At 43.3% G+C, this 18,280-nt stretch overlaps 1 protein-coding gene across 8 annotated transcripts in view; it reads right to left on the bottom strand.

The window, feature by feature from the left end:
• The window catches only part of SAP130 (Sin3A associated protein 130), an 84,577-nt gene that overhangs the window by 46,590 nt on the left and 19,707 nt on the right, over positions 1 to 18,280 (bottom strand). For 6 of the 8 annotated variants that reach the window (XM_025404786.1, XM_025404791.1, XM_025404789.1 and 3 more), the window contains exons 8-11: positions 8,983 to 9,130; positions 8,732 to 8,822; positions 8,417 to 8,521; positions 3,128 to 3,269 (exon numbers count right to left, since the gene is read on the bottom strand). In XM_025404786.1, the coding sequence (XP_025260571.1) occupies positions 3,128 to 3,269; positions 8,417 to 8,521; positions 8,732 to 8,822; positions 8,983 to 9,130 (486 nt within the window). The remainder of the gene's footprint in view (positions 1 to 3,127; positions 3,270 to 8,416; positions 8,522 to 8,731; positions 8,823 to 8,982; positions 9,131 to 18,280) is intronic. The other 2 variants (XM_025404788.1, XM_025404785.1) reach the window with 1 other exon arrangement.

Genomic DNA, 18,280 nt, shown 5'->3' with positions numbered 1-18,280 from the left:
CTTTTTTTTTTTTTTTTTTTTTTTTTTTTTTTTTTTGAGATGGAGTCTCACTCTGTCGCCCAGGCTGGAGTGCAGTGGCCAGATCTCAGCTCACTGCAAGCTCCGCCTCCCGGGTTTACGCCATTCTCCTGCCTCAGCCTCCCGAGTAGCTGGGACTACAGGCGCCCGCCGCCTTGCCTGGCTAGTTTTTTTGTATTTTTTAGTAGAGACGGGGTTTCACCGGGTTAGCCAGGATGGTCTCGATCTCCTGACCTCGTGATCCGCCTGCCTCGGCCTCCCAAAGTGCTGGGATTACAGGCGTGAACCACCGCGCCCGGCCACAGATAATATTCTATGGGTGATTTTTGAGAGTAAGTCTGAAAACCAATTCACAAAAACTCAGTAATCGAATCTTCCCTGCTCAACTCCTCATGAACTACATACACTCAACTCAAATTGGTTTTACTAGCCAATTTCGCTAAAAATACATAAATAATCCCAATTTCATCTGAACTGCTTCAGAAACAATGGAAAGAAGAAATGAGATCCAACTTATTTTTATGTTTTCAGAGACAGGGTCTTGCTACGTTGCCCAGGCTGGAGCGTAGTGGTTATTCAACAGCACAATCATGGCACACTACAACCTTGAACTCCTAGGTCCAATCAAGCCTCCTGCCTCAGCTGCCTGAATTCTGGGACTACAGACATGTGTCACTGTACCTGGCTCCTAGTTTATTTTTTAAGCTTAATATAGCCTTGATACTAACATTGGAACAGGAGAATAAGACAAAAGAAAGATTATAAACAAATCTAACTCACTACTACAACAAAAAATCCTACATAAAATTGAATTAAGTACCATATACAGTTAAATACATCATAATCGAATAAAGTTTATCACAGGGAGAGAAATGCTTCAACATCAGAATGTCTATTCATGTTTTAGATAAATTTTAAAAATCAAAAGAGAATAATTTAAAACATAAAAGATAAAAATATTCGAGAGCAGTCAATAGTTAGTCACGATATAAATGCCTAAGAAAATAGAAGTAGGCCAGGCACAGTGGCTCATGCCTGCTATCCCAGCACTTTGGGAGACTGAGGCAGGTGAGTCACTTGAGCTCAGGAGTTCGAGACCAGCCTGAGCACTCTGGGAGGCTGAGGCAGGCAGATTACTTGAGGTTAAAGTTCAAGACCAGCCTGGCCAACATGGCGAAACTCCGTCTTCTACTAAAAATACAAAAATTAGCCAGGTGTGCTGGTGCAGGCCTATAATCCCAGTTACTCAGGAGGCTGAGGCATGAGAATCACTTGAACCTAGGAGGCAGGGATTGCAGTGAGCCGAGACTGCACCGCTGTACTACAGCCTGCGCAACAGTGTGAGGCCTCATCTCTACAAAAAATAAAAAAACTTAGCCAGGCATGATGGCATGTGCCTGTAGTCCCAGCTACTTGGGAGGCTGAAGTGGGAGGATCATTTGAGCCCAGAAGTCAAGACTGCAGTGGGCTACGATGGTGCCACTGCACTCCAGCCTGGGCAACACAGCAAGACCCTGTCTCAAAAACAAAACAAAAAAAACAAATGAAAATGGTAAGACCCTCTTGCTTTCCCCTCAAACTGTCCTTATTTGTAGGCAAAATAAACATATACATAGGAAATTTATAAATCCATAAACATTTAGAGCTAATTTACAGAATTATTTAGAGAATCTATAAACATTGAGAGCTAATAGGAGTATTCAACAAGGTGGATGGACATATAACGCATCAAAATCTCTAAGCATTCCTAGACACAAATGATCAAATTAGAACACTTAACAATCATCTGCTTTTGAAATTACTTTGTGTACACTGTATAGGGTACTTTATGGGAGAGGCAGATACAGACATGGAATGGGGGAAGCGATGGGGTTGAAGTAAAGGTATCAGTACGAACTCAAATGTTCTTAAAATATTATATACCTCCTACCTCTGCCTGCTCAAAGGGCCTGGAAGAATGACAACCCATAGCAACAAGCAGGGCTAATGCCCAGATCTTGGTTTGTAAATGACAAAGGGCTCCTTGGAGAAACAGCAGATTTCAGAGCCAGACAGATAAAGTTCAATGGGAATCTAGAATATCTCGTCATGGAAAATAAGGAAAGGCTAGAACAGAGGGGACGTGGCGAAATCCACAGAAGTAGACAGAAAGAACCCCCAAGGACCAAATGAGATCATCTGAGCACCAAAACAGATGACAGCAATGGATTCTAATGAATAAAAGCAAATCTACAAGCCTGAGCCGATTAAAAAACAGTAAAATGCTCAACATAAAAAATAAATGGGGGTGGGTAAGAGAAAGTCTCTTTACATCAGAATGCCAGCTAACGTATATAGACAACGCGTTAGAAAAACTCACTATTTTGCGACTATCATATTAGTAATTGATTCAGCCAGGAATTAATAATAGATCTACAACTATTGAATGAATGTTTACTAGAGAACAGGATAATTACACTCAGATATTTCCATATAGATTACTTGTTTACAAAGGAGAAAAACATGCCTTTCCAGTAGGAAAAAACTGGCAAACATCACCTTCACTAAGTAATGAATGTTAACATGACCAATACGGGGAAAACAGACCGCAGGAGCTCTCTGATGCAATGGGAAGGACACACTGCTTACCTGGTATAACCTGAATGTAACCATGAGGAAACAATGTGACAGTATCAAATTCCCCAAAACAACCGGCCTCTCCACACTCTTCAAAAACACCCATGAGTCAAAGAGAAGGGAGAGCTCGGCGTCCGTTCAGATAGCTGTACCGCGGTGACGTCACATACGTCTTTACTCTTCTGTGCTACAAATGCAGGTACTGATGGATAAACGGGCATAATGCTATAGCCCTTACTCTCAAAATGGCCAAAAAATATTAAACACACAAAACCAAAAAAAATGGATACTAGGAAAACATCCGTCAAAAGGAGACTGGCTTGAAAAACATCGCACATAAAAAAGGAACTATACGAAGAGTTACTTTCGGGGGAAAATCTGAAAGCATGAGTAATACATACAGGCCGTATTTGTGGGATATTTTGTTTCATGATGATAAAGCAGAATGATTAGTGACACAGTGAGGCAGAAGAGCTGACACGTGGCCTCCTACCTGTTGTCGCTTCGGGTTTCCATGGCCACAGGATTGGGAGAGGCCCGATGTCCGGAGATGGGAATCAGGCTGCTCCTCTCGGCAGGGTAGTCTGGCTGGATCCGAGGAGAAGTGTGTGTGATCTGCTGGGGCACCACCTTGGCTGCAAACAGTAAGCGCCAATTCCATGACCACGCTACACTTTTTTTTGGCATGTCAAAACATTCTTGGCTAGCAGCAATCTTAGGAAAGCAAACAATTAAAGCCTGGACTTTTAATCAAAATAAAAAATGAACAATAAGTACAAAGTTCAACAGAATTATTTCAATTCTACATTCACTGATATATTCCTACTGTTATTAAAGCAGGGTTCAACATTAATACTTAAACAAAGACAGAAGTGACCAGGCTCTTTTCTCTCAACCTGGACCTGTTTTTGAAAGGATTAAACTGCTTAAAAAGTAAACAGGCCAGGCGCGGTGGTTCACATCTGTCATCTCAGCACTGTGGGAGGCTGGGGCTGGAGGATAACTTGAGTTCAGGAGTTCAAGGCTACAGTGAGCCATGACTGCACCACTATACTCCAGCCTCACTCACAGACTGAGACCCGTCTCAAAATAAATAAATAAATGAACACACACAATTTTGGATTAAAAAATGGAAAAAAACAACAACAACCCTTAGATTCCACTCTGGGTCCATAGATAATTATAAAATGTAGCTAATTAGCAATGAGAAGACCACTTTAATTCCCAAGTCTATTTCTTTACCTATAAGGATCCCTTCTTTAGATCACTTAATAATTTCTAAGGTCCTTTGAATGTCCTACAATTTTATATAAAACTTTAGAGCAAAATCAAAATCAATGACCACAGAGTTTTCAAATTCAATCTGAGGCTCCAAATGTGTACTCCTTTAAAACTTGCATCCAATTTTGTTTGGAAGGTATAGCTGAACTAGAACATACTTGACACTATTCTTTATAGCCCTATCTATCAACAGTATGCCTGGGCATTCAGAAAGAAAAGCCGTGATCCATCTCAGAGATACAGAGGGACAGCTTCTATCTGTGTAAAAACCCAAGTTACACCAGTGACAGGCACATTAACAAAGAGACTAGACTAGGAGGATGCCAACGCATTACCCTAAATGCAGAGCATTTAACAACAACGCCAAGCTACAAAGACCCACTGCGATGCCAGCCAGCTCCCACGGGAGGCAGATGGAGAAGTTTTTGCAGGGTGATAGCAGGAATGCCCATCTGACCACTCAAGATTGTATCTATTGGCCAACGCAAAGAGAAGCTGGCATGACAGGGTTATCCATCAGGGAGGTAAGCAGTGGGGATGGTGAGGAGGGGGCAACTAAGCCTTGTTTTATCACTGAGCCCCATGAAAGGTAGGAGAAAATGATGCTTCCAGTAGGAATGAAGCTGCCATGTGACAGAGTAGCTAACCGGTGGTTGTTAACCAGACACACCTCACCACTCAGCCATTCATTTACATCTTTACTTGTTTTCTAATTTAAAAAGCCATACAGGCTGGGTGCAGTGGCTCATGCCTGTAATCCCAACACTTCAGGAGGCCAAGGCAGGCGGATCATCTGAGGTCAGGAGTTTGAGACCAGCCTGGCCAACATGGTGAAACCCTGTTTCTACTAAAAAGACAAAAATCAGCCGGGCGTGGTGGTGCATGCCTGTGATCCCAGATACTCAGAAGGCTGAGGCAGGAGAATCACTTGAACCTGGGAGTTGCAGTGAGCTGAGATCAGGCCACTGCACTCCAGCCTGCACGACAGAGTGATACTCCATCTCAAAAAAAAAAAAAAAAAAAAGTCATACATTCTCAATAATTAAATAAAAACCAAGGAACTATATAATACAGAAAACATTGAGTCTGTCATAACGTTATCTCCAAAACTTATCCCTATTTTCTGAATAATGTGATCACCAGATTTCACTTTCTATAATTCTGAGAACATGATCATATGTTCACCAGAACATGGAGAAAATAAGAATGGTATTCTATTGGAATAGAGGCAAAAACCTTATACTTGTGATTTAGCAGGCTTTTTTTCTGAGCCAACATATTCCTAGTAAGAATAGCTGAATTTGTATTTAATATCACCTGGAGAGGGCAAGCTCACTTGGAAAAAGTCACTTAGGTGATTTTAATATGTATGTTCTACTTCCCAACTTGAAAATCAGTGGTCTAGGGTTTTATCAGGTTTCCCTTCTCAACTGAGCTACCTTTCCTGGAGAGATCCTATTATAATACAGAAATATCGGGGTTAGCATAAAAGAGAAAAACAAAATGACCATAAACCCCATGGAACGTAGGAACACGCGTATCTATGTCTCCTGGTACTTTTTAGTGAGTCTGCTTCCACAGTGGGGTCTCTTAGGAAGACAGGACATTCACAAGAACCAATCTCTAAAAAATTCTTCAAGGTGGAGGGTCAGGAGGAAACTAGACAGTCCCTCTGGGCCACAACGGCCCCTCTTTACTGGTCTTTCGATCATAGATTCAAATACCCGAGTGAGGCTCCTGCCTTGATAAACATTAAGTGTCTCAGGGCTTGGCTTGCCATGATAGCACTCAGGAGAGCTGACGACGCAGGCAGAGGAAGGAAATGGGCTGAAATGGCAATATGGACAATTTACTACCTTTTTCAACAAGTGTGGTAATGCTAAACAGATACAAACAAAACAAACTTCTTTTGACAAATATGAACTAAATTCAGAAGGTTATGGAAAAAATTTGGTCTCTCCAATGGCAAGTCATAGTGAGGAGCGATGCAGAAAAGACCCAGTAGCAGCACCCTCTGTGCTAAAGGACTTCTGTGGGGCTGAGCACCCATTTAAGGGCTGGTATAGGCCGGTCACCCTACAACAGAAGTAGGGACTTCCTGGGTACTACCATTATTCCAGAAAATGGGCTTCAAAGTTTGCTCAGAGAGGCCGGAACCCACACTTTATGTCCAGTCACCAGTATGTCAGGGTGTCCTCTTCACAAAAACCAGTCTTAGCTCTAAGTGGATGCTATGGCAGCTGTCCTGTATGTATCTTTTGAGAGTAGAGAACAATAAGATGACATGCTCTTCACTATAAAAGCAAGGCAGAGACAAAACTAGAAACTATTAATAAAGCCTGTAGCTGGCAGGCTAATGAAAGCTGTGTTCTGCCTCGGAGGCCACAGTCCCTGCTTCGGATGCTATGGCAGTGAGATATCAGTCCCCTGCATAGGTGTTGGCAACCTATGGTTTACAGGCCAATCCAGCCTGCTGTCTCATGAGCTAAGAATGAGTTAACACTTTTAAATGGATGAGGGCAAAAGGATCAAAAGAATATTTTGTGACTCATGAAAACGATATGAAACTCAGGCCAGGATCAGTGTCTCACACCTATAATCTCAGCACTCTGAGAGGCTGAGGGTGGAAGGACTCCCTGACGCCAGCAGTTTGAGAGCAGCTTGGGTAACACAACAAGACCTTGTTTCCACAAAAAAAATAAATAAATAAAAATAAATAAATAAAAATTTTTTTTGAGACGGAGTCTTGCTCTGTCACCCAGATTGGAGCGCAGTGGCACAATTTCAGCTCACTGCGACCTCCACCTCCCAGGTTCAAGCAATTCTCCTGCCTCAGCCTCCCGAGTAGCTGGGAATACAGAGGCATGTGCCACCACACCCAGCCAATTTTTTTTTTGTATTTTTTTTAGTAGAGATGGGGTTTCACCATGTTGGTCAGACTGGTCTCGAACTCCTGACCTCAAGTGATCCCCCTGCCTCAGCCTCCCAAAGTGCTGGGATGACAGGTGTGAGCCACTGCTCCCAGTCTACAAAAAATTTTTAAAAATTAGCCAGAGGCCAGGCATGGTGGCTCACACCTGTCATCCCAGAATTTTGGGAGGCCGAGACAGGCAGATCATGAGGTCAGGAGTTCAAGACCAGACTGATGAATATGCTGAAGCCCCGTCTCTACTGAAAATACAAAAATTAGCCAGACGTGGTGGCACATGCCTGTAATCCCAGCTAGTCAGGAGGCTGAGACAGGAGAATTGCTTGAACCCGGGAGGCGGAGGTTGCAGTAAGTGGAGAACATGCCACTGCACTCCAACCTGGGCGACAGAATGAGACTCCATCTCAAAAAAACAAAAAAATTAGCCGAGTATGGTGGCAGGTACCTGTAGTCCCAGCTAATGGGGAGCTGCGGTGGGGGGATAGCTTGAGCCCCAGTTACAGTAAGCTATGACTATGCCACTGTACTCAAGCCTGGATGACAGCAAGACCTTATCTCTTAAAAAAAAAAAAAAGAAAGAAATCAAATTTCTCCATCCATAAGCAGAGTCTCCTTGGCGCACGGTCTGTTTACATACTGTCCGCGGCTACTTTCATGACACAGAGTTGAGCAGGGGCGACACACACCTATGTGGTCTGCAAAGCCTGAAATATTTATAGAAAGTGTGCAAACCCCTGATCTCGATGACTGAAGTTGGACTGCCAGAAACTTTCCAGGGATTTTAAAAATAATTCAGAGTATACATATACTTAGAGAATAAAGAAAGCCTAGAAGACATTCTAGGATGGGCGTGATGTGGCAGGGCAGCACTCAGATGAAAACCTGGGGAACACACCTGAGCTTTGGTGTTCTTCCCACTGTTGTGTCACTGAGAACTTTCCCTGAACAATCTGTCAAAGTCTACAAGTTTTCCTCATTCCAGATCTTTGCTTTTCCTGTTGTTTTTGTCTATGTCAGTATTGCTTATTTTTATAAAAGGTATAGTTTGATGAGAAAGCACACAAAACTAAAGTTTAAGTACTCAAGAATTGTTATACTCTTTTTTTGCTACCATCAATGCCAAGTCTGCATGACACATAATATTACAAGTCATATTCAGTGTTGCTTTGAAAATCAACAACTGGGGCCGGGCACAGTGGCTCATGCCTGTAATCCCAGTACTCTGGGAGGCTGAGGCAGGTGGATCACGAGGTCAAGACCAATCTGGCCAACATAGCGAAACCCCGTCTCTACTAAAAATACAAAAAAATTAGCCAGATATGGTGGCACATGCCTGTAGTCCCAGCTACTTGGGAGGCTGGGGCAGGAGAATTGCTTGAATCTGGGAGGTGGCGGTTGCAGTGAGCTGAGATCGCACCACTGCACTCCAGCTTGGACAACAGAGTGAGACTCAAGGCAAAAAAAAAGGAAATCAACAATTGTAAAAATCAAACTAGCCATCACCATGAAGGCCTAGTCAGAGGGGCTACAGCACTCCGTGTGAGCTTCTGTCAAAGGCAGCATGCCACTTACCGACGGGGATGTTCGAGGTGGTGACAGCAGTAGCATGGGAGGAATGGGAGGGCACCGTCATGGTAACAATGGTACTGGTGGGAGCCTGCGTGTGGGACACAGATCCTGAAATAGGGGAAAAAAGGAAATTCTTTAACAAGAACTTCTCTGCACACATTACAGATTCTCAAAAACCTGGGAAAACTCTTGGAAAAAGTTAAGATAATTTTTCTAGCCCATTGTTTTTCTCTGACTGAAGGTGAGAAATGAAAAATTAACCCACCACACTTGCCTTCTCTTTCCCCGGTAGAAGGAAGAAGTGGGTTATGGACTTACCGGCTGTAGTCGCTGAAGGAATGGTGTTGGTTGCCAAAATAGGTGCTACTGTGGCTGCAGCCACTGGGGTGCCAGTACTGAAGATCGTTTTCTATGAGGGAAACCCCACAACACAGTTATAAGAACATTATCCACTGCATCCCAGGTAAACACAATCAATGTCTTCAATACTGCCAGGCCCTCAGCACACTTTGCCCACTTTTGGTTTTACCCAACCAAGTACACAGGTGGTTCTCCACCTTTGGTTTTACCTGAGCCATTGTATGAAGCTGCTGTTTTGGCGTCCCTAATGCAGGGTGAGATGGTAGTGTGATTCTTGTTGTGACATCTCGTGACTGGGCAGGACGCTGAATACTGATTGCTGCAGATGGTGGGTGCTGGATAGACAAAGTTGGCCTACTGAAAAGATAATAAAGACACAATGCAGACAGGAAAGGTCATTTACGATCTTTTGCTAGGTTACAGTCCTGCAAGTCATACTTTTTCATAGGTCTATGAAGTTCAGAGTTAAACCAATACTTGGTCTTTAATCACACCAATGAGGCAAAAGGCGCACTGAGTTTGTCTCGTTTTAAAAGCCATCAATTTGTACCACAAACTGAAGAAATTAACCCTTAGTTGTTCTTAGTATCCTTAATATAGTTAATCAACACTCCAAAACGGACTTGAGTTAATATCATCATAATAACTGCACTTCAGGTCAGGTGTGGTGGCTCACACCTGTAGACACAGTGCTTTCGGGGGACGCCAAGGCTGGAGGACAGCTTGTGCCCAGGAAGTCAAGGTTACAGTGAGCGATGACTGCGCCACTGCACTCCAGCCTGGGGCACAGAGTAAGACCTTGTCTACATAAAAAATTAAAAACAAAATAATTGCACTTAACTGTGGATAGATCTGAAAATATACTATAAATTTACACGCTATAAGTTTTTGACAAATTTCCTGAAGAAATATCAGAGACAACTGTGATTAACAGCAGCTTAAACTATGACTTTTGAAGCAAGGACCTTCCCCCCAATTTTACATCATTCCTTAGCAAATGTAGGAACATTCCTAAAATGATAAAATGTTACAGTTATGACTGCTTCAGGATTGGAAGGGAAATCAACAGAGGATGCCAAATTAATTGGTAGCAAGCTACTGAAATGGCAACACTGGCAAGAAAATTTGACAACACAACAAAGCTGGATATTCAAATCAGAGGGGAGGCCACAGGCGGCAGCTCACACCGAGGACTGCTTAAGCCAAGGCTAAAGTGAGCTGTGATCACACCACTGCACTCCAGCCTGGGTGACAGAGTGAGACTCTGTCTCCAATAAAATAAAATAAAAAGAATCACTTCAAGTGACATTCAAACCCGTTGCCACTCTGGTTAGTGGGATCTAGCTGGAGGACAAAAAGAACCGTGAAGTTAGTTACTCAGTATTCTTTTTTTTTTTTTTTTTGAGACGGAGTCTTGCTCTGTTGCCCAGGCTGGAGTGCAGTGGCGCGGTGGCTCACGCCTGTAATCCCAGCACTTTGGGAGGCCGAGGCGGGTGGATCACAAGGTCAGGAGATCGAGACCATGGTGAAACCCCGTCTCTACTAAAAATAGAAAAAATTAGCCGGGCGCAGCGGCGGGCGCCTGTAGTCCCAGCTACTCGGGAGGCTGAGGCAGGAGAATGGCGTGAACCTGGGAGGCGGAGCTTGCAGTGAGCCGAGATTGCGCCACTTGTTAGTAGTAATCTACAAAAAGTAAGAGGCTAATTTATGTCAGATGGACAAGTGATACAGGTGCCCCTTTTTAAAATCTTTTCCACTGTATTTTTACTGTACCTTTTCTGTATTTAGATATACAAATACCATAGTGTTACAACTGCCTATAGTATTCAGTATAGTCACAGGCTGTATAGGTTTACAAACTAAGAGCAATAGTTAGAGCACCATAGCCTTGGTGTGTAGCAGGCGACACCATCTAGTTTGTGTAAGCATACTCTTACGATGTTTGCATGTCAAAACTGCCCATTCATTTCTCAGACTGTAACCCCATCATAAAGTAATGAATGAGTATAAAACCTTAGAAAGCAAAAAAAAAAAAACCAAAAACCAAAAACCAAAAAACAACTCTAATGTTAAATTTCATCTGTAAATACCAATATGTGTCCATTACCAGTGAAGGAGCGAAAAAAAAAATTGTTTTCTTGAGACGGAGTCTCACTCTGTTGCTAGGTTGGAGTGCAGTGGCATTATCTCAACTGACTGCAACCTCTGCCTCCCAGGTAGAGGCAATTCTCCTGCCTCAGCCTCCTGAGTAGCAGGGACTACAGGAGCGTGCCACCACGACTGGCTAATTTTTCTATTTTTAGCAGAGACAGGGTTTCACCATGTTGGCCAAGATGGTCTTGATCTCTTGACCTCGTGATCCACCCGCCTCAGTGGTGCTGGGATTACAGGTGTGAATCAACGTGCCCAGCCAAAAATTTTTAATTAACGTAAGATTTTAAAACATGTGGTCGCTCAGGTCTGTAATCCCAGCATTATGGGAGGCTGAGGTAGGTGGATCGAGTTCGAGACCAGCCTGGCCAACATGCTAAAACCCCATCTCTACTAAAAATACAAAATTAACCAGGTGCAGTGTACATGTCTATAGTCCCAACTACTCCAGAGGCTGAGGGAGAAGAATCGCTTGAACCTGGGAGGCAGAGGTTGCAGTGAGCTGAGATTGTACCACTGCACTCTAGCCTGGGTGACAGAGCAAGAGTTTGTCTCAAAAAAATAAATAAAATAAAATAAACAAATAAAGAGGAAAATATCAGCAGGAAAACATGACTATCTTTACTATACTGAGTACCTCTGTCGCCAGAAAGAGCCCAAAAGCAATTACACACCAGAAACAATGAACACTTTTAACACCCAGAACTTGGGTTACAAATACTACTCTCCACTAAAAAGAACCAAGGAGAAATGGCTGATTTGAAAACTTGAAAGAAAAAAAAAAAAAAAAAACAGGAGAAAGCCTGATACATCATGTATCAAAAAGAATAAAGTACTCAAAGGTTAACGGGAGTCATCAAAAGGAAACTTGGGCCAGGCCCAGTACAGTGGCTCATGCTTGTAATCCCAGCACTTTGGGAGGCCAAGGCAGGCAGATTGCTTAAGTCCAAGAGTTCAAGACTGACCTGGGCAACATGGCGAAATTCCACCTCTACTAAAAATATAAAAATTAGCTGGGCGTGGTAGCACATACCTGTAGTCTCAGCTACTTGGGAGGCCGTAGCAGGAGGATCACTTGAGAGCCCAGGAGGCAGAGGTTACAGTGAGCTGAGACTGTGCCACTGCACTCCAGCCTGGGCAACAGATGAGAGGGTCTCAAAAAAAAGACATCTGAGCCAGTTCAAAGGGGTTCTCACTAGCCCAATTTGGGGCACCGGGAGCAAAAGAAAGAGACTTTGACTAAAACATTTTGAGGCTGGGAGCAGAGAATCACACAGCCCTAGCACTTTGGGAGCTGAGGCAGGAGGACTGCTTGAGCCCAGAAATTTGTGACCAGCCTGAGCAACATGGCAAGGCCCAGTCTCTACTAAAAATAAAACAATTAACCAGGCATCTTGCCATACACCTATAGTCCCAGGTACTCAGGAGGCTGAGACGGGAGGATAGCTTGAAGCCCAGAGGTTAAGGCTGCAGTGAGCTGTGATCGCGCCATTGCAACCTTGACCTCTGGGGTTCAAGGTATCCTCCCACCTCAGACTCCTGAGTACCTGGGACTATAGATGGGCATCAAGTTGTGATTCAGCCTGAGTGACAGAGTGAGATGCTGTCTCCAAAACAAAAACAAACGACAACAAAAAAAATCCAGTTTGAATATTTAACATTGACAGGTTCATAGTGACTCACTTACACATACCAAAAACAGTCAAAGGGAGTAAGGTCATTCAGAAAGTGCTCCCTAGTCTGCTGTCTTAATCACCATATTACAGGTTGAGTATACCTTATCTAAACCGTTCTGGATGAGAAGTGTTTCAGATTTTGGAATTATATACTTACTGACTCAGCATCCCTAATCCCAAAAGCAGAAATGCTTCAATGAACATTTCCTTTGAGCGTCATGTCAGTGCTCAAACAGTTTCAGATTTTGGCTTATTATGGATTTTGGGTTAGGGATACCCAATTGTGTACTTCTCCCACAGATTAGCTTTTTTTTTTTTTTTTTTTTTTTTTTGAGACGGAGTCTCACTCTGCCGCCCAGGCTGGAGTGCAGTGGCTGGATCTCAGCTCACTGCAAGCTCCGCCTCCCAGGTTCACGCCATTCTCCGGCCTCAGCCTCCCGAGTAGCTGGGACTACAGGCGCCCGCCACCTCGCCCGGCTAGTTTTTTGTATTTCTTAATAGAGACGGGGTTTCACCGTGTTAGCCAGGATGGTCTTGATCTCCTAACCTCGTGATCCGCCCGTCTCGGCCTCCCAAAGTGCTGGGATTACAGGCTTGAGCCACCGCGCCCGGCCAGCTTTTTTTTTTTTTTTTTTTTGTTAACAGTCTGAAAGGCAACTCCAAGGATAGAGCCCCAATTCAGTGATCTGACATCTACAGAAAATATGGGGGTTAAATGATAAATGGACTTGTGATTATCCTCCAGTGTTCAGATAGGTCCTTGTATGACTGGCTTATTTGGAGGACAAGGGTATCGTAGGCAGAGACTGCCAGTGTGGTATTTTCTCCTTCTCCTCTCAGAACAGTAAAGAAAACAAAAAAGAGAAATATAGTATCCTCCTTTTGCAAAATTAGGAGACATCTGAAATCTCAAACCACAGGACAGAAGAATTGCCAAAGGTAGGGATAACCAGAGACTCAGGAGCCAATGAAGGAAGGATTGCTTTCTTTTTTTCTTTTTTTTTTAAAAAAAGAGATAGAGTCTCACTATGTTCTCACTATGTTGCTCAGGCTGGTCTTCAACTCCTGGGGCTCAGACGATCCTCCTGCCTCAGCCTCCCAAAGTGCTAGGATTACAGACATGAGCCACCCTCCCCAGCCTGAAGAGAGAATTTCTGGGGCTATAACTCTGGGGATAAAATCCAGTAATGAAGTATAATGCTCCAAAATGAGGAGCACAAACTGACAGAGAAAACCAGAATCTTCGTGTAACAGCGGGAATGGAGCTGGCAGCGGAGCAGCATTTAGAACAGTTCCAAGGGTTAAAAAGCAAAGGATCTAGGGTTAAACCAGGAATCACATAGACACAGAAAAGTCCCATCTATGGGGAATTGCGTGCGGGGGACCTAGGGAAGAGAGGCTTTGCCACTTTAAGTGGTCTATCTGCACTGACAGGAATGAAGTAATGGCCAACAAATTTCAAACGCAGGACACTGAGTCATTTGGAAAATTTCTCCAAACCCGGTAAATAGTTCAGGCTACAGTAAGAACCAATTACAAATAAGGGATCCAGAATAAAGTCAATCCAATCAAAGATGAATACTCAGAAAAGATCCAAAACAGGATCTATTTAAAGATGCTAAAAGACAAAAGGTGGAACGAAACACACCAGAAGTGCTTTTACTACGCAGATGAACACTGTACCATGAATTTAAAACCTTAATGAAGTAACCACTTCTATGAAATGGAAACACAAAGCAAAGACTAAGAGCTCAGTGGAAATGATGAGAGAACAACAGAAGAAGGCAAAATATATAGGCAGAGCTCGAGAGAGAAACAGAAGGCAACTGTTCAGCAGTTTCAAGAATGAAGGCAAAATTAGAAGTGGAACATGAGACACAATGCTGAAAATGCAGTCAAGGATGGAGAAGACTATGAAAACAACGTTAAAGGGAACAGTTAAAAAAATTACATAGGAGTGCAAAAAGATTCAACACTTAGGAATCGCCCGTAATCCCAACACTTTGGGAGGCTGAGGCGTGCAAATCACCTGAGGTCAAGAGTTCGAGACCAGCCTGGCCAACATGGCAAACCCCCGTCTCTACCAAAAATACAAAACTTAGCCGGGGGTGGTGGTGGGTGCCTGTAATCCCAGCTACTCAGGAGGCTGAGGTGGAAGAAACGCTTGAACTCGGGGGGTGCGGAGATTGCAGTGGCCGAGACTGTGCCACTGCACTCCAGCCTGGACAACAGAGCAAGACTAGGTCCCAAAAGAAAAAAAAAACATATAACTCACAAAAACTGTTCATAATTACAGTTTTTTTCTTTTTTTCTTTTGAGACGGTGTCTCGCTCTGTTGCCCAGGTTGGAGTGCAGTGGCATGATCTTGGCTCACTGCAACCTCTGCCTCCCGTGTTCAAGTGATTCTCCCGCCTCAGCCTTCCAAGTAGCTGGGATTAAAGGCGTCCGGCCCCATGCCCAGCTGACAGATAAGGTTTCACCATGTTGGCCAGGTTGATCTCAAACTCCTGACCTCAAGTGATCTGCCTGCCTCAGCCTCCCAGAGTGCTGGGATTACAGGCATGAGCCACTGCGCCCAGCCAATAGATACAGTTTTATGCTACAGATTGAAAAGGCACACCATGTTTAGAACAAAACCATAAATAATGGTCATTACAAAATAAATGCCATTAAATTTGCTGATATTCAACGAAAAGAATCAGGCAATGAGGCAAAAAGACTAAGGCCTTTGTAAGGGGTTAAAAAAAAAAAACCCAGACTCTGTGCAGTAACATCCAGATCTAGAAGACACGGGAAAAACGACCCCTCAAGTAGTCATGGAAAGAATATAGAAACAATAAAACACTTAATCAGCCAGACTATTGCCTAAGTATAAATGGGAAATGATTCTCAGCATGTAAAATTTCAAAATATTGGTGCTTTAAGATACGCCCTTTTTGAAGAAAGTGATAGGAAATAAATTTCTTTCAACCAAGTAATGACTGAAAAGACAAGGGTCAGAGAACTGACAGAGTGAATGTATTTAGCAGAAAAACTAAGATATGACTTATATTTTTCTGGAAGTTTACTATTTTCTCTATACCTTGAACCAATTTCTTTATTGCTGGTTTATCTGGCCCTTTGAAGGTTTGGTAGAATTCTATGAAACCAAGGCTGGGTGTGGTGGCTCACAATTGTAATCCCAGCACTTTGGGAGGCTGAGGCAGGTGGATCGCTTGAGCCCAGGAGTTTGATACCAGCCTGGGCAACATAGGAAGACTCTGTCTCTACAAAACATTTTAAAATTTGCCAGGCATGGTGCATGGTGGCACGTGCCCGTAGTCGCAGCTTTGGGAGGCTGAGGTAGAAGGATCACTTGGGCCTAGGAGGTTGAGGCTGCAGTGAGCCGTGACTGAGCCACTGTTCTCCAACCTGGCTGGCAGAGCAAGACCTTGTCTCAAAAAAGAATTCTATGAAACCAGCTGGATCTGGTGCTTCTGTGAGAGATAGTGCTTAAAATTTTTTCTATTTCTTCTATGGAAATTGGTCTGTTGAAAAATTTCTATCTGCAGAATTCAAAAAAAGTTAGACATTAGGAATTTATTGTAATTATAGACATAAAGAGAAAAATCACCTGATTAGGGTTTTTGTTTTCACTACTTGCAGTATATTGCTAGTGTTATATGAGTGAATGCTAAAAATGCATTCAACAAAATTCAATATCCAGTTTTTTATTAAAACATTCAACACAATGGAAAAGATACTTTGACAATATGATTAAAAATAAAAAGCCAAAAAATAAAAATAAAAAGCCTACCCCTAGTTTTCATCATACAGTTGGCCCTCAGTACCCATAGGTGCCACATCTATGGATTCAACCAAGCATGGACTGAAAATATTCAAGGGGGAAAACAATTTCCCCAAATTCCAAAAAGCAAAACTTGAATTAGCTGAGCACCAAGTGCTACACAGAATCCACATGAATGAAGTGATGTGTAGGCATCATAATAGGCACTCTAAGTAACCTGGATTACTTCATCTCCAGGTTACTTAGAGTGCCAGAGTACATGGGAGGAGGTGCGTAGGTTATATGCAAATACTATGCTACTTTATATGAAGGAACTTGAGCATCCTTGGATTTTAGCATCTGCAGGGGCTCCTGGAGCCAAGACCCCATGGATAGAGATGACTGTATATCCATTTATACCTTGTGAATTTCCTCATACCACCTGAATATATTAACTTTTATAAAGTTAAAATGAGCAACAACAAGTAGTCTATTTTATGTTGGGCGGTTCTGTCTCTTTGTACCTCAGGTAATACATTTATTAATAACTGCCACAAAGTAAAGTATCCCTTTTATTGAAGAGCGAACAAAGGATCAGGGGAATTGAAAACCTGCTTAATGTCATACAAGTAAATAATAGAGCTAATGGCTAAAGATAAGTTCCAGGCATTGCTGTTCATTTAAATATAATTTTCTTCAGAATTCTGTTCTAGGTTCTCTTCTCACTCTCTAGTACCCTTGGATAGACACCTGAAGGCTTTCACTGTGGCCCACGCATTGATCACTCCCAAACCCATTATCTCTAGCACAGACCCCTCTTCAACCACATGCTGACAACAGCCACTTGGCTGTTCCACAGATACACTCAGTATCCCAAAGTTCAATCTTTTCTAAAACCTGCTTTCCTTCCCTTGTTTTCCTTCTCATTTACTAGGACAGGTAAGGAGGAAACCAAAGAGGCATCTCCAATTCCTCTTTCTTCCTCATCACTCTGCCCAGCTTCCAGCTGACAGGTCCCAGTGGTGCCTCCCTAGCTTCTAACGGCTCCTCTCTCCAACCTACTATCCTTGCTTTGATTCAGTGAATCCCTTCTTGTCTGCGCTATTGCCAAAGACTCCCTTCCCTCAATATAACCCATGGCAAGGACCAACTGCTCTCCCCAGCCTCCCTGTAATGTGACTTGGAGATCATGAGGAAAAACAGCATCAGGTCATCCCTGATTGTGTCACTCACAAAAAGCCTTTAAGATCATCCCTCACCAACCAGACTTCCTTCCTGTATGGCTCTGCAAATCTTTTTTGCTTCTTCTTTTTTAGAGACAGGATCTTGCTCTGTCGCCCAGGCTAGAGAGTAGTGGCACCATCATAGCTCATGTGGTCCCAAACTCCTGTGGTCATATGATCCTCCCACCTCAGCCTCCTAGGGCTAGAGGTACATGCCACCACGCTTATCTTTTTTTTTTTTTTTTTTTAAATTTGTGGAAATGGGATACCGGTATGTTGCTGAGGCTGGTCTTGAACTCCTGGCCTCAAGTGATTCTCCCACCTTGGCCTCCAAGAGCACCAGGGTTACAGGCACGAGCCACTGCACCCAGCCTAAATCCTTTTTTTTTATTTGGTGGAGATGGGGTCTCGCTCTGTTGCCCCAGCTGGAATGCAGTGACACGATCACAGCTTGCTATAGACTCAACCTCCAGGGCTTAAGCGATCCTCCCACCTCAGCTTCCCATGTAGCTGGGACTACAGGTACACACCACCATGCCTGGCTACTTTCTTATTTTTTATAGAGATAGGATCTCCCTATATTGCCCAGACTGGTCTCAAACTCCTAGACTCCAGTGATCCTCCTGCCTCAACCTCCCAAAGTGCTGAGATTACATGCACGAGCCACTATATCTTGCCATCACAACCTTAA

This window comes from Theropithecus gelada, chromosome 12 (genome assembly GCF_003255815.1).
Source record: "Theropithecus gelada isolate Dixy chromosome 12, Tgel_1.0, whole genome shotgun sequence".
NCBI lineage: Eukaryota > Metazoa > Chordata > Mammalia > Primates > Cercopithecidae > Theropithecus > Theropithecus gelada.
Note: the sequence above shows the minus strand (reverse complement) of the source record. Positions and strands in the feature narration are given on the sequence as shown.